General features: G+C 34.0%; 1 protein-coding gene across 4 annotated transcripts in view; it reads right to left on the reverse strand.

Annotated features, from left to right (window-relative positions):
• Positions 1–6,289: 6,289 nt before the first annotated feature.
• The window catches only part of LOC142978232 (netrin-1-like), a 179,428-nt gene continuing 169,892 nt past the window's right edge, over positions 6,290–15,825 (reverse strand). Inside the window, exons 3-7 of one of the 4 annotated variants that reach the window (XM_076122578.1) lie at positions 14,999–15,148; positions 14,326–14,388; positions 11,712–11,783; positions 10,883–11,066; positions 6,290–9,635 (exon numbers count right to left, since the gene is read on the reverse strand). In XM_076122578.1, coding sequence (XP_075978693.1) covers positions 9,485–9,635; positions 10,883–11,066; positions 11,712–11,783; positions 14,326–14,388; positions 14,999–15,148 — 620 coding nt within the window. In that variant the 3' untranslated portion in view covers positions 6,290–9,484. Of the gene's footprint in view, positions 9,636–10,882; positions 11,067–11,711; positions 11,787–14,318; positions 14,389–14,998; positions 15,149–15,825 lie in introns of all 4 variants that reach the window. The other 3 variants (XM_076122577.1, XM_076122580.1, XM_076122579.1) reach the window with 3 other exon arrangements.

Raw genomic sequence — 15,825 nt, forward strand, 5'->3', positions numbered from 1 at the left:
GGTTCATAATGACAGATAGTTTTTGGAAAAACGAAATTTGTAGTACCAAATCCTTGAGTAGTTGTTATTATTTTACTTGATCGTCTGTATTTCACACATGTATGTTTTATTATTGTTTTACGGATATTTTCAAAGCGTAAGAACGGAATCTTTACATAAGCAAAAAATGGGGTAAACTTAAACGGGCAACGATAATATTATGTGAAGGCATAGAGTGAGGAGAGTTGTCCATATTCTAGTAACTAAAAAGCTGGATGGAAAATAACCTCTATTTTATGATTAATCAAAAACTTTTCTGAAATCATAATATATTAATACTAGCTGACCCGCGCAACTTCGCTTGCGTCACATAAGAGAATCATAATTTTCCCCGTTTTTGTAACATTTTTCACTGGTACTCTGCTCCTTTTGGTTGTAGCGTGATGATATATGGCCTATAGCCTTCCTCGATAAATGAGCTATCTAACACTGAAAGATTTTTTCAAATCGGACCAGTAGTTCCCGAGATTAGCGCGTTCAAACAAACAAACAAACTCTTCAGCTTTATAATATTAGTATAGATACGACAAAACAATCTCTATTTTGGCGACTTAGGGAGAGAATTTTGATGCATAAGGAGAGGGGAAGCTTATTCTATGAATTCCGCTAAAGTAAGAGCTGAAAAAATAGTTGTTTTTGCAAAGTTATTAAAAACCAATTTCCGCATATAAATAAAACTACAAACCAAATCCAAATCTTCCATTTTTCACGAACATTTTCAGGAAAAGTGAAACTACATTCGTCAGAATCTAACTTCCTGTCATAACATAACGAGTTCACGGTTGACCTATAAACTGTTCATATAATATTTTATTTTTTATTCCAAGGGAATCTCGCCCTTGCAAATTGAATCTTTAGGGAGCAGGGTTAGTTGCCCTTTGGAAAGACATTTAGATGTGACGACTTTTTTATGATGATATACATAAAGATATGGCTGTTATTTGCAGGCTTTATTTCCGGTATAAAACGTTATGTGTAAATGGGTTCTTGGGAATTTGGTCGGAATTGAATAGGTTATTTAGTTTGGCGAGCTTTTATGTCCTTGTACTTTGGATTCTTAGCCACATACGACTTTTTTGCTTCAACGTAGATTTTGCTAGTAGCAACCCATTGTCTGACGCTACCTCAATCATCTTCAATAGAAATAGGCTAAATATTAAGGTTTTGTATTGTGTAATATATTTTATTTTGAGCAACAATTAAATGTAAATATTCACACAATTGTTCTATGACTGAAACATTTTTAATTTATCTGTGGTTGTTCAACGCCTTAGCTTTATTTGTGTAAAAACAAAGAATTTTGATACAAAATATTGAAAATTTCCTTAGTTTTGAAAAAAGTGGTAACTAAACGAATAAACACGAATTACCATCATTTTTCATGACGAACTTAACAGCAATATAACAACTAATATCATATACTTTCACGTTTATCGTGTCGTCCCCTTGTCGGGCTCATGTCGTGTCATCTAAAGGTAACAAAACACCCTTTTTATGTAATGTTTTTGTGAGGACAATCGTAAAACATAATAAGCGCGGACAGGTTTACTCCGGCTCGTCGAACTTGACGAATTTCTTTATACAGCCTATTTCAATATTAGATTACACTTTATCTATGTTTGTGTTCTTTTTTATAGCATTGTTTTATTAGAAATATTTTTAGATTGTTTATGGGTTTATGTAGTACCTAGTGTCTCTGTTATATGGACATTTGCAGGCGTTGTATAGGCTGTGGGAAACCTGCTAGTCTGGGACAAAGGCGATAGTGAAAATTACGTCGATTTTGGTTTGATCGTTAGAATTGTTCGTAGTCTGCAAATAATAATAATTATTTTGGAAAATTGTAGGTAAGAGAACGTAACCTACTGTTAAATGTGTTATGACGGTCTTGAAGATAGCTATCAGCAAGATAAGCAGCGTATTCTACTCGTATTCTACAAAGAGAACATAGCTGATTATAATTAATTCAGTCCTTAACGTTATTATTACTGCTAAATTTTAAGTTCTTATTCCATTTTTGATACCTAATATCGTGTCCTAGCTAGAACGACATAAAAATAAACGAAGTAAAATAAGCCTTGGCTTTTAAAAGTAATTCAGTAATACTCATACAATATGTACCGTCGCGAAGCACTTAACTAAAAACGGTGGTTAGTTTTTATAAAGAATTTCCCGCGGGTGCCATGCTTATTGTAGAAAATTAATTGTACAAGCGTACTCGCTGAAAAAACGCTGAATTAGTTCTGAAAACTTTTGTAAAAATTGTTTTAGCACTAGTTTAATATTTAGTCTGGAAGTTGATGTTTAAAAATGGTTTGGAATTATTTTAGTCCACGTGGTTAAGTGACCACAGCGTGGATGGGTTTTGGATGGGTCGGTTAACAATATATGTATTGGCTTAGTCTTAGTCTATGGTCTTAGTCTTAGTCTATGGTCTTAGATGATTATTTAATCTGTCAAGTTGTGTATGTCAATGCAATCAGTACCATAAAGCAAAAAAATCTTAAAAAAAAAATAGAATCACTTGAGTAGTTGCATCAAAGTTTATTTAATCCATGTGAATCCGTCTGAAATATGCGAAAATATGAAATAATTTCACAAAATGATGTATAACGATGGCACATAAAATCGAGTGTTCCTGCCAAAAATAATTTCTATTTCTGTTGGACCACAAATCATAGTAATTGTTCCCCGCGGTACAATAAATGCGTACGGCATTTCGCAAAGTGTAGCCGATAAGCGGTGTTGCAAGCATTGTTAACATTACCACCAGCAATGGTGGAACACCTGCCCGTGTTTTGTAAATTAATCGTATTATTGTACTGATTTGATTATGTTGCAATTTGTTCAGGATCCTTCTGAAAGATTCTTACGTTCTTGAACTGATAGATCTAATTCCCAGTATGAAACGCGAAAAAAAAGCAATTATTAGCAAAGGAAATACGATATTACATTTCTTTAATACTTCAAATTGTTTGTTTTTTGCCTACCCCTATGGAAAAAAGCTTGATATTATGTATGTATGTATGTTAAAATTGTACAACTTATCTTGTTTAAGATTTATTATAATTTTTACTCATTAACTTTACTTGTTACTGCTAGTGAGGACCACTAATCATGTGAGAAATACGTCGACTCAAAAATATTTGCGTTAAACTTTAGATCTGAATACAAAATGGCCGATCAAAAAGGCTACACCACTTACATCTCTCTAGGGATACTTCACAGAGATACTTCCTAGACAACTACAGCAAATGTTATCTTAAAATAATGTATAGTAAAACTTTAAAAGACTGCTCCTCGCTCGATTTATTTCTTTAGCAAGTCAAACATTCCTCGGACTGGATTATAAAACGGTCTCTAGCTGAGCAAATATTATCGCTCGGTGGCGGGCGAGTGCTTCGTCACGGTGTTTTGACAACACACGCCGTATGTAGGCACGTAACGCCTTTATGTGTTTGATCAAAAATAAGGTTAAGTGCTTGCTGTGTGATTGATGAATGAGATGGTATTTAGACGGCGTACTTGTGCATGTACCTCTAGTATGTAGTCACCTGTTTTTAAGAGTTTTGTAGTGGAAAACGATCAGTAAATTGTTTAAAATTCAGTTGTTGGTTTTTACATTTCAAGATCGTTTGAAATTCAGTTGTTAATAATGTGCTTTGTTAAGTGAAGTCTCCAGAATTTGTCTTTAAAAATGTTGGTTGTAAGATGTGCTGCTTCTGTTCAATCATTAGACTACCAAATTTATTAAAGCGATGTCGTTTTTAACTTATCGGATGGAAATTTGATAGTTGTTTTTATAAATCTGCCGTTACTTTATGTATTAAATAGGTTACTCGAGACTTGCCAGAAGCCATGAAACTGGCTCTTAGTAGAATAGATAGTAAAAAGTAATTAAATAAAAAAAGTACCTACAGACGAATCGAAAACTTCCTCTTTTCTAAGTCAGTTGGTAATACACATATGGCTTGTGATAGTAACATTTCAAAAGAATGTATTTAATTAAACGGCAGGACTCATAACAAAGCTATGCTTAAGGACTAACTCGATTTACTTCAGAACAATGGACCCGGAAAATTTCACCCACGTAACGGCACCGAATCTCATGTATGTTTGTTAGTTGTGCCATGTTTGTATGCTTGTATGTTTGTATGTTTGTAACAATGCGTTATTAAAATGTGCGTACTGTTTGTATTTGAACAACAAAGAAAGTTATTACTCGCTATTGTTGCTGGATAAGTTCGTGCTTTGCTTAGGCTGGGTGAAGATTTGCGACTGGAGTTTGATATTGTGTTAGATGTTTCTCTTTTATTATTGTTATAATAGTGATGGCGCAGTGATATAAGTTGGTACCTCTCACGCAAGTGACTCACCGATGTCTTTTCAAAGTTGTGTGTATTAGAAATAATTATCACTTGCTCTAACGGCGAAAAAAAACATCATGATGCAACCTTGCATCATTGTGAGTTCTATAGAACAGTACTTGAAGGAGAAAACCCTTGCCCGGCAATGAAACACTATAGGATTAAACAATATATTTGAAAGTAGAAACTTACCTCTGACTTTTTAAACCTTATTTGTATACATAGTTTTTTTTTTTTTTTTTTTTGAGGAATATAACTAATTGCCTAATTAAGAACTTCCGATACATGCTTATTAATTATGACACTTTATTTTTTATGTGTCTTATTTTTAAAAGTACTTTCCGCAGGTTGGTTCCCATAGTGGTTCGAGGAGTTATGTTGTTGATGATTCTATTCGCAAGCTAACTTTAGATCGAATATTGTTGTTGAAAAGTCTGCGGCGTACAGCCGGCCTTATCCAATCGGCGCACAATCGCACAATTGTGCATCGTGATCGGGCATTAGCCAAGGAAATGTTCGCGCTCGGATCTCCAGCGATTCAGCTCCAATACTCTGAATACATTCTGTTTATCTCGTAAACTATTCTAGACCAGTTACAATGTACTTGTGTGGAGTTAAGAAAGGCATTTTAGATGTTCACTAGTCGGTAGTTTGGTTGCCTTTGTTTGGATCGCTTTGAGTTAGTTTTTAGTTTGTATACTTAAATACTACAACTACATGCATATAAACTGCACGTTTGGTACGCAGTGATTAACGCGGTCATCTCGTAACTGTAACCGTAGCACCGCGTGTGGAGTGTTCGAATCCCAACTGGCACAAATATTTGTGTAATGAGCACTGGTATGTCTCCTGATCCTGGTTGTTAATATAGCTGTCTAAGTATGTATTTAGAAGTACATAAGTATGTTTATCAGTTATGTTACCATAGTACAAGTTCTGTCTAGTATGGAATCAAATGACCGCGTGTGAGTTGGCCAATGATATTTATTTATTGATTTACCTACTTTTCGATGTCCACAGACACATACAGAATTCCTTAGACTACCAGTGAAATGAACAACACTAACCCCCGGTTTCAAAGGTACATTTACCGGCAGGTTTATCTATTCAAACTGTTTCTTTATATGAGTTTAAACGCTATTGTATAGATAAACTACCGCTAAATAAGTAAGTAAGAAACCGCGCATAAGTAGCGTGTTCGAAAAAGTTCATCAAGAATGGTTCAACGTTTGCCCAAGCCCTTAGTCCGTCAACAAGCTCAATCAAACAAGGCAAGCATTCCTTCACACACTCCCTCCTCCTCTATAAATCACTTACAACGCCTATACTCCACAGTAGGGAGCAACACTCGCCTGATTTCCCCCGGGACCATCCTCTTGTGCTCTTTGATGGCCAAGATACAATATTTCGATATTAATATCAATATTTAAACTGCTGATTTATGAAGATTCTAGGAAATTGTGGAATTAAATTGGTTTGGCATTTTGTTCACGAATGTAACTTACTGAAGATAATATTTACTTCTTAAAGGTATAAAAATAACTATTTTCATAGCTGAATGTTTTTCCTACCAGATAAGTGTGTTCGGATTTTCATGGTTCACATAGACAAATTTTAATAGGTATACATTGTTCACGAGTCTAGCTTTAAGAGGTTTCCTTGAGTATTGACAGCTGTTATAAGTAAAAATATAATAAAACTGTCTTACTTATATACGTCATGTTAGCCCTAACTAGTCAGTCTAGTTATGCAGTAAGCCTTTTTGACTGGTAAACAGTTTCAAAATTGAAAGTAACACACAGAACACTATCACTCATCAGAGCTTACACGATGTTTATTAGTAAAACGGTAAATATTCTAGAAATGAAACCCACAAATCCGTATATTAATGTAGTTTTATTTTTAAATAAATATAACCAATAACATTTATTACATCACAGGAGCAGGGTATCTCGAAAACACAATTCATTTGCGCGGCAAACGTTTCATACACCATAGACAAAAAGTCGGCCATTTTGAGTCTATGGTACGGGTTGAAGCGTTCGCGCGCTTTCTTACATTCAATTGACATCCCTTAAAATATAAATAAGTTTTAACTAAATGATATTTATTCTATTCTTTAACAGTGTAATGCAAAATGAAATGAATTTTATTTCTAATTAACTCACGACAGGAAGCATAATAGGCCTTAGTTGTGCGTTATAATAATAATTTATTAGTTAATTATAATTGATCCAATTAATACATATTCCATTAATATTAAATTAAGTAAAAATGCATTGAAAGGAAATAAATAAAAAATACATTATTTTGTCATTGATTTTATTACCATAGTCAATGTTTATTTTTTAAACAAATATGGAGGAATGATCTTTAAAAATTTAGTTTAATTAGGCTGTAAAACTTTATTGTACTTATCATAAAAAGATTAACGTTTAAATTTTAGTACCATATGGATGGTTTTATTAAGTATCTTTATGGACTGATATAACGGCATTATTTTGTATACAGAATAAATTAATTCGAAAATAAAACAATATTCACATATATTATTACATCAGTAAATACAAACTGACTATAACTATAGGTACAATTACGATCTGATATATAATATTTTTCAAATTATATATTAGCGCACAAAAAAATCGAAGTTATGAAGATTAAATTGACGTTTTTTATTCAAATTAATGTTTTAGGCGTAAGTGCGCAAAAATATAATTTAAAAGATTACAAATTATGAAATGTAAAGATATGCATATCTAGAAACAGGTTAATAGTTTCATCTACAACTAAATACACTTTTTACAAACCGTAAAACGATCAAGCGAAACTTCTAAGTCGTTTTTAAATATTTTATTTTATCTATAGATTACGTTTTTTTGTTTTTGAAAAAGTACAATCTTGGAAAACAATTACTCAACTATTTAAAACAGGTTTAAACAACTTCCGTGTACAAGCAGTTCAAACTTTTTTTATAACATTTTGGCAGGTTATGTCAACATCGAATGACATACATATATCTGTCAAAAAAGCAACTTTATAAAATTTTATTGCAAAAGAGCAAGCTTTTTATTCATTTTTATAAGCATTATTATTTTAAAACGCCATTTCGTGGCCGCAATCCATACCGGTAAGGGCAGCGAACATTGATTATCGTGAAACGCCGACCGTCATGTTGATTTATGCATTGTGTACTTAGGGCCCGGCAGATAGCATAAATATAACCTGACAGCTCAATTGTCAGTGATCGTACACTTTTCCAGTTTAATACCCGATTGAGACGTTTAATTTCTCGTATTATAAAGATACTAAAGGAAAAGATGATGCATGCGAAAGGATATTCATGAAATTTATTATTTGAGCCTTACCTTTTTAAATAAACCGTTAATGTAGGTAGTATGATTAATAGCTCTTTGTACTTTTTCATAAACAAAAAAAATATCTTATTATTATTTTTCTTAGTAAAGCTAGTAATACTGTACATACCTTAGTTAGGCGACGCATTTGTTCAAAAGTTATGTCCTCCAAAGCAAAAACATTAAACAGAGGAAACTAAGTACTCTATACAAAATTATAAAATGTTACTTTGGCAAGATCTAATATTTAAATGAATTAATTTACAGAAATAAAAGGATACGAACACATTAGAATGAAGTTGATATTTTTAGCTTAAAGTGTATAAAATCTAAGCGCTAACGATATAAATTAAACACTTAATCTTAGTTTAAGATTTATAATAAATGAGGTACGTTAAACCATTGTGACTATGTGGTGATTTATCTCCGAATGAGTCCTACAACTAACGCGGAACCGTTCACACGACTTACGACATCTGTCATTACTGTCATTAATGTCAGCTGTCATTATGACGTTTAGTTTTTTTTTTATCGAAATGGTCGCGTGTTTCGGACAGTATTTGTGTGCTGCCAGACATCGTAAAGCCATGCAACTGAACGCACATAAAAAACAATATCAACATTAGCATTTTCAATATAAAATAACAATTATACAAAAAATGCAAGAAATGGAACGATACATTACGTTGCCTTATAAATTAAATTATTCAAAATAAATAATAATATTTTTAATGTACAAATTTTTCAACAAAATCCTAGGATGGGAAATTTGTGTAGTTTGTAAAGACTGTGACACACAGCATTGGAATCTTAAGACATTTCGTAACTATTTATTATATTATATTTTCATAAGTGTTATTATATTTTTTCGCTTTCGATTTAATATATTTTAATCGTCACGTTATTCAAATTATTACTTATATTAAGAATGAATATGCTAGGATTCGTTTTTTATCTCTATTATAACGTCCAAATGCGTGTGCCTCAAGTCTATTTCTCTTGCATTTTTGGCATAAAAACGTGTCATACAATATAACAGTTGTGAACTACTATTATTATAACGTTATTCCTAAAACGGACTAGGTAAACGTTCGCCGAACGCGCCAGGAATGAATGTTTGACAATAATACGGACAGTTTCAATTTATTTTATATAGAAATGCATCAGAAAATATCATTTCTTTAAAACAACAACAAGGGCAGTGAAGGAGTTGTAGAAATTTTCTGATCAAGGGTCAAAACGCTAATAATTTGCCGCTATTTTTATTATAACAGTTATTAGCTAAATAGCTACATGTATAATACGTTATATAGCTATAACTACTTATAAATAAGAGATTAATACATATGTAAGAGGATATAGAAAATGCATAACAGACTATTCAACAAATAATCGAGGTAGACTCAATACTAACTAGGTAATGGAGCTAAAATACTGAGAAGAGAGAACATATAATATAAACAATACGATCGATAGCCTAGCAAAACACCCTTATGACACTAAGATATATTATAACTGGGTGAATACAATCAGTCTTACAATATATCAAAATTCATTCCTGGCGCTTATTTTATATGAATTTATAGACAGCACTTATATGGCAGTAACAGTTTAAAACAACTACGTTATTGATTCACGTAAGTTTGCAACGACGGATTACGGCGAGAACGGTGCGTTCTCATTGGTTGCTTTGTCCCCACTATTTTTCAAGATGGCGGTCGGCTAGTGGCAGTTGATCGCGCGCCGCTGCAGCCGGCGGATGCGCCGGTGCCAGTCGTCGCGCCACTCCAGCAATAGTGTCCTCTCTCCGACTGCTAATCCTGGCAAACCGGCTGATACGCCCTCTTTTTCCACTCCTAGGATTAGGTATGACCTGGTAGAAGGAAAATAGTGCTTAAATTAAAAACAAAAGTAACTACGTCACATAGCATAATAATTATTATAGAGTTAAATGATGCTATTAGTACAGAAGTACAGAAATATCGATATAAACTTCGGAATTCTGGATGATTAGATATTCATACTTATTTTAAGCAGCTTTCTACTGTGAAACTTCCAGGAAGAATCTTCAATATCTAACTAGAACTCCATAATTTTACACCAGGAAACATCCTATAATCTTAATATTGCAAAACAACCTAATCTACAGCAATTCGAGTGTCAATATTAATAAATATAAAACAGGAACCAATAACCTTATCGGAGAAGACTCTATCTTTATGTGTTAGCTAAGATAATTTTACTATTAAACATAATGATCGAATAATGTGGATCCCACCCACAGTATTGTGTATTTACAAAGTCCAACAATATAATTTAACTTTAATTTGAATCGTAATTTTATTGCAAATACACTCAGACTAAGTTAGTGACGCCTCGTTGACTTCTAATGCCTTAAATAATGGTTTACAATACTTGAACAGAAATAGCGAAGCAATTTTGTCGCAACGGTAAGTAATAATTCGATATTTTCCGTCCTGTCGGATTGTGGACTGAAAAATATGTTAAATTGTTTGGAAGGACTGGTTTAACTTGAGGTTTAAAATGTCTCGGGGAAAATCATCCGAAACGTTTAAGTGTCCGTTGTGAAAAATTGGTTTAGAAGAAGATTCTCTCAAGTGGTGTCAAATTATCTTTAAACATTGTTGCTGGCACGTTGTTCTAAAGTAATAATAATCTAGCAAGTAAACATTGGCTTGAGAAATGATAAAGAACACTGAGCGATCCAGAATATAATTGTAAACTGTAGTAGGGGGACTTCTTGGAAAGTTGTTTCTTGATTCCAGTGAGTGATAAACTCACACGACTGATGCATTTAGGATATACATACACCGGATTCTAGTGTGGCTATCGAAGAGCCTTTTCAGTGATAGTTTTGGTGAACATACACCGGATTCTGGTGAGATTTCCAATAGCTGTATCAGTGGTAGTTTTAACCCCCAGACAAAAAAGAAGAGTATTATAAGTTTGTCTATCATGTGTCTCGTATGGTGGTAGAGTTGGATGGGTTCGAAAAGCCGTTTCTCTTATATTTTTACCCCCAAAAAAGTAGAGTTTTATACTTTTGACGGCTATGTGCGTCTGTCTGTTTGTGTGTCTAGAGTTGTAATTTGCACTTACTTGTTGATCTTGATCTTAGGGCACTTGCAGGCGAGGTCCGCGGCGCGCACGTGCAGGGCGGTGGCGCCTCTGCGCAGGCGGCTGCGCGGCGCGCGCTTGTACACCGCTTGCACGCTGAGCGCCAGCCGCACCCACGCCTCGCCCGCCGCGCTCGCCTCGCGACCCACCACCTTGCCCATTATGACTGACACACACAATTATCATTCATTTATTTGTATAAGTTTAATAGCTGAATAATCTTTAACGTATAATTACTATTCTATAGCGCCGACGAATCACTAGTAAGAAATTGGTTGAAGAAAATCTACCAAACGTATGCGGATGTTGCAATTTATTCTAGTCTATATAGATTCAAAATATGTATCATGGGTATGGATAGATATTTCAGTTAGTTTTTTTATATATTCCTACAATTGCTTAATTAATATGACCATACTCGTTAAATCTAGTCACAATTTCAAGATGATATTGGGGAATAAATTAACCTGTTCTGCAAAAGGCTTCTCATTCGGCTGTGTAAGACTTTAGCCTATAACGGACCATATCATAATCCCTCATTGAAAGATATCCATAGAGTACCTACGTCACAGAATAACACGATTTAACAGCGCTATAACCGCTCTACCTTTCCTCAGCATGTCACGTAACTTATGGATAACATCATCTACCCCCGGTTTCTAAGTACATTTAGCGGTAGTTTATCTTTTCAATAGCGTTTTTTTATATGAGTTTAAACGCTATTGAATAGATAAACTACCGTTAAATGCACCTCAGGAACCGGGAGCTAGTACTGTTTCAGTTTTGCTGCCTAGTATTTGTTGCTACTCACCGTAGTCTCGGCTGCAGAACTTGTTGAGGTTTAGCGTGCGAGCGGCGGCGCGACACCGGCCGCATTGCTCCGCTGCTGTCATCACATCGCACACATCAGCATCAATATACTCAACACAATACAATAGTTAAATTATGGAAGTCATAATTATTATTTACAGTCCCATCACCAGCGTGATGCGTAGGTATCATGGCATTTGTAGAAGACATCATAATGTCATTTTTTTAATGGGTATTACTATAATATGCCATGGTTGGTCCAACGAACTTTGGTGATATCAATAAATCAATGAAAAAATGTTGGCACTATGAACGTCAGTATTGAAAGTCACAAATCAATATTTATGAAAAATTTCAAAATACAGAAAATTTTATCAGTTGCATGCAAAATCTACAATATTTATACTCGAAAGTACAAATGTTTATTTACAAATGATTTTTCAAATAAAAGTTTTATTAATATAAGGTAATAATAATGTTAATACGTAAGGGTTACCTCTCACTCGGCACTGATAACATAAAACAAAACAGATATGAGTAGACAGTGGATGATACGGAATAAGCAAATTAATCGTCACATACACCAGAACAAGTTTACATTCTCACAATACATTACTATTCATATTCTTTACACTAATATAATTATAAAATGTATCATTAATAATTGCGAAAATCCCACTTGGCCAGCGTGGTGGACTTAAGGCCTTACTCCTCCCTCATTTCCCTTGCCCAGCATGGGTTAAAAAAACGAAAGTGTGTCTGTCTTTTAAGCTTTCATGGCTAAGCTCGTTAGGCTAAAGAGTTAATTTTAATGACAGTAAAAGACTCGGGAATAAACATAGACTACCAATTTAAAATGAATATCTCTAAGTGGCTGAAAAAGTTAAGAAACTTCTAATAAGTAAACTAGCTAGTTTCTAGTTTATTATACTAAACAAATCGAATACGTATATGCAAACACGCATTTTAAATTTGAATGCCTAATGTTTTTTCGCAGATTTAATGGCCGTTTTCACAGGATGACTGATCGTCTCTTTGCGATTTTTCTCTTAAATAAGCCCAATTGATTAGCCGCGAAAGCTTAATAATAATAATCAAAACGGCTTTGCTTACATATGCAATAGTTATTCATCGATAGATTAGAATATTTTTAATTATTCTATTTACTATGGTTAATTAAAGGAAATAAATAGTTAAAGGTATAATAACCGTCTTGATTGATAGGTTGATATGTTATTATTATTGTTGAATAATCATTAAATTATTACTGTGATCCTAAGACACCAATAAAAGTTAAATATTTACACGCATGAATTAGTAATGTGGTGTGAGAATGGTTTTATGTATTTTTTACTACCTTTTGATAAAGTTATTTAATAAATATTTTAGCTTAGACAAATGACTTGGACTGATATTTTTACAGATGTTATAAGATTCAACTTGACAGAAACTGGTAGAGAATTATATATTTTTTTATCAAAAGGTAGTTTGGGAAATAAAATTAAAGTGCAAATTAATAATAAGTTGAGTATACTGTACTTTTTATGACAAGTAATAAATACAGCGCCAGTTTTTCCTGAGTTAAGTTACGAAACTTTCGGAGAGCGTATAATTATGCATTCTCTTGCTTTTTAAAAAGCATTTTCTAATGTTTATATTTTCTAATAGCACTTCTAACTAAGCATCGACTAGGTAGATCAACTAGGTAGCTTTCAACAAATCATTCAAACCTGATCAGCGCCCCTAGCGATGACTGCAAGAACTATTTCTCTTATAATAATTTTAAACGCTTCTTAACTTCAAAAGGTAGTCGATAGTACCGACTGTAGGAAATCGCGATTCACCGTTTTACAACAAAATAAAAAATAAGTATGTAGTAACACACTAACACTATGTGACCTCGGACAAGGCAGAGTCACACTAACAGTTCAGTGTTCATAAAACTGTGATTTTTATACCACTGTTTGTAGAGGAGCGTAAATGCACCGAGTTTAACTCTCTAAGTAGTAATGTTCAGAGTTTATTTGAAGACTGGCTACTGTGGTTAAGAAGTTACGGTAAAGGTAGGAAAAGATGCCTATAGGGACTGCTTTTTCTATAAGTGTGTCCTTTGTTTTATGTATTTAACTATTTATTGGGTGCACGTGGTATAAAATATCGAGTGATAGAAATTGTAGTTAACAGAAAGAATATATTCTTTATTAATTTTTTATTCCAATTGCCTTTGTTATTTTTTTTTCTGTTTTTTTTTAACCTAATTTTTCTCTTCTAAAATTCTATTCATAATTCTCAAATATAAAAGTACAGTATACTCTTACAGACATTCGATCACTTTTATCAAAAAAAGAGTAATTTTTAAAAGAAAATATACATTTCTGCAACTTAATTCGTGGCAAGCAACTTTTTGTTGCTTTGACCGCAAACTGGCAGCAATATGTTTTGAACCAAGCAACTTCGTGACAACAAACTTGACCACCGCATCTCAAATGCTAAAAAGAGACACACATAGAAAAATCTAGAGATCAGAAAGAGAGGTCAATATAAAAATGATCGATTGCCTGTATTATGCGAGTGTAGGTGAGGCGAGAGTGCATGATGGTACACTTACTACTTACCGCGGCCCGGCTCGCCGTCCACCGCCTCCATTGCTTGCACAGCGGTCACCACGCGGGGAATGCCTGGACAACCATGTCAAAGGTTAGTTACGCATGATTATGAACATGATTTATTAGAGATGGAACTTAAGCAACTTTAGGAAACCTTTCTTCAGCTGTTATAATGATTTTGCTATTTTTAAAAGTGGTTGTGCAAGTTGCAATCTATTTGTAAGCATTTCTAGTCATTGTTCTTACGCCTGTTGTCTACCAAATACATCTAAGAGTGATGATACAAAGTGTATAGTTACGACCAATATATAATTAAGTAAAACCACGCTTCGCTTCGTTAGCCGTAGTAAAACTGGCTGCTATGGCGTAAAATAGAACGGAACCATTTAGTTTCGTATTCTTTGGTAACTAGATTTAAGATACTATAGTTTGTTTCGTACAGGATTAGACACTACATAACATAAATTTAATGTTGCTTGTAGGTTTTTAAAACACTCCAAAGTATTAAAATATAATTGCCACAACAGCAACATTTCAGCAACACTTAGTCGTCCGTCTAGCTTTCAAAACTGTGTTAAAATCGCCCGTATAGTTAACCTACTAGCCGAGCGCTGTTCAAATATAGGTTAAGTAGAAACCCGTTTAAATTTTCAAGTGTAAAACTTAAATGCAAGATTCTTACGTATGCAGGGAGCGATGTGGCTCCTAGACTGTTGGTAGCCTTTAGCGCAGCGGTTGCAGGTCGTGCCAGTCACTCCGTCCTTGCAGGGACACTGGCCGCTAGTCTGGTTGCAGGTCTTCCCACTCGCTCCTACTGGGTGGCAGTCGCATGCTGAGGAAAAGAGATAGGTGATAATTTTTGTGCTAGAAACTTGTTAGCCGGAAATGTTTCAGATGGCGAAGTTTTTTTTTTATAAATTATGGTAAAAATTTCAAAATAATTGTTATGTTCATTTAACGCAAAACTTGACGACGTCCGCTAATACAAGATGGCGACAAATTCAATTTCCATTCATTTGGGTGTTCCTTTCCAAATACACTTAATATTCCCTTTGAACTATAAAATTGTCCGCAGACAATAAAACCTTTTTACAATAACTCCTTTCCTCAATCAGTCCTTAAAATAAATAAAGAAAAAAAACCTCATTCCTTTGTTCGAAATTCAAATGCAGCATAGTTTCAAAATGGCGCTTGGAAAACATCTGTCAAAGAAAGGCGCGAAAAGCTCTTTTTTTTCGCTCAGACTTTGTAAGAGTTTCTGTTTGGCTTGTTCATGAACTAAATTAGTTAGGAGGTCTATTTGCAAGCACTCTTCGGATTACTTCGTATTTCTCCGTATAACGTCGACTTTCTGAACTAATATTTGCTACGCGCAATGGCAGAAACTAATTTAATAAGGAACGTGTGTGAGATGTTCTTTGAGAGATTTTCGGGAGCAGTAGGCTAGAGAGGTTTCGTATTACCATAACTAATAAGAAAATAGTGTTTGTTTTTGGCGTCTCCTTTGAT

Source organism: Anticarsia gemmatalis, chromosome 14 (assembly GCF_050436995.1).
Source record: "Anticarsia gemmatalis isolate Benzon Research Colony breed Stoneville strain chromosome 14, ilAntGemm2 primary, whole genome shotgun sequence".
In the NCBI taxonomy this organism is placed as follows: Eukaryota; Metazoa; Arthropoda; class Insecta; order Lepidoptera; family Erebidae; genus Anticarsia; species Anticarsia gemmatalis.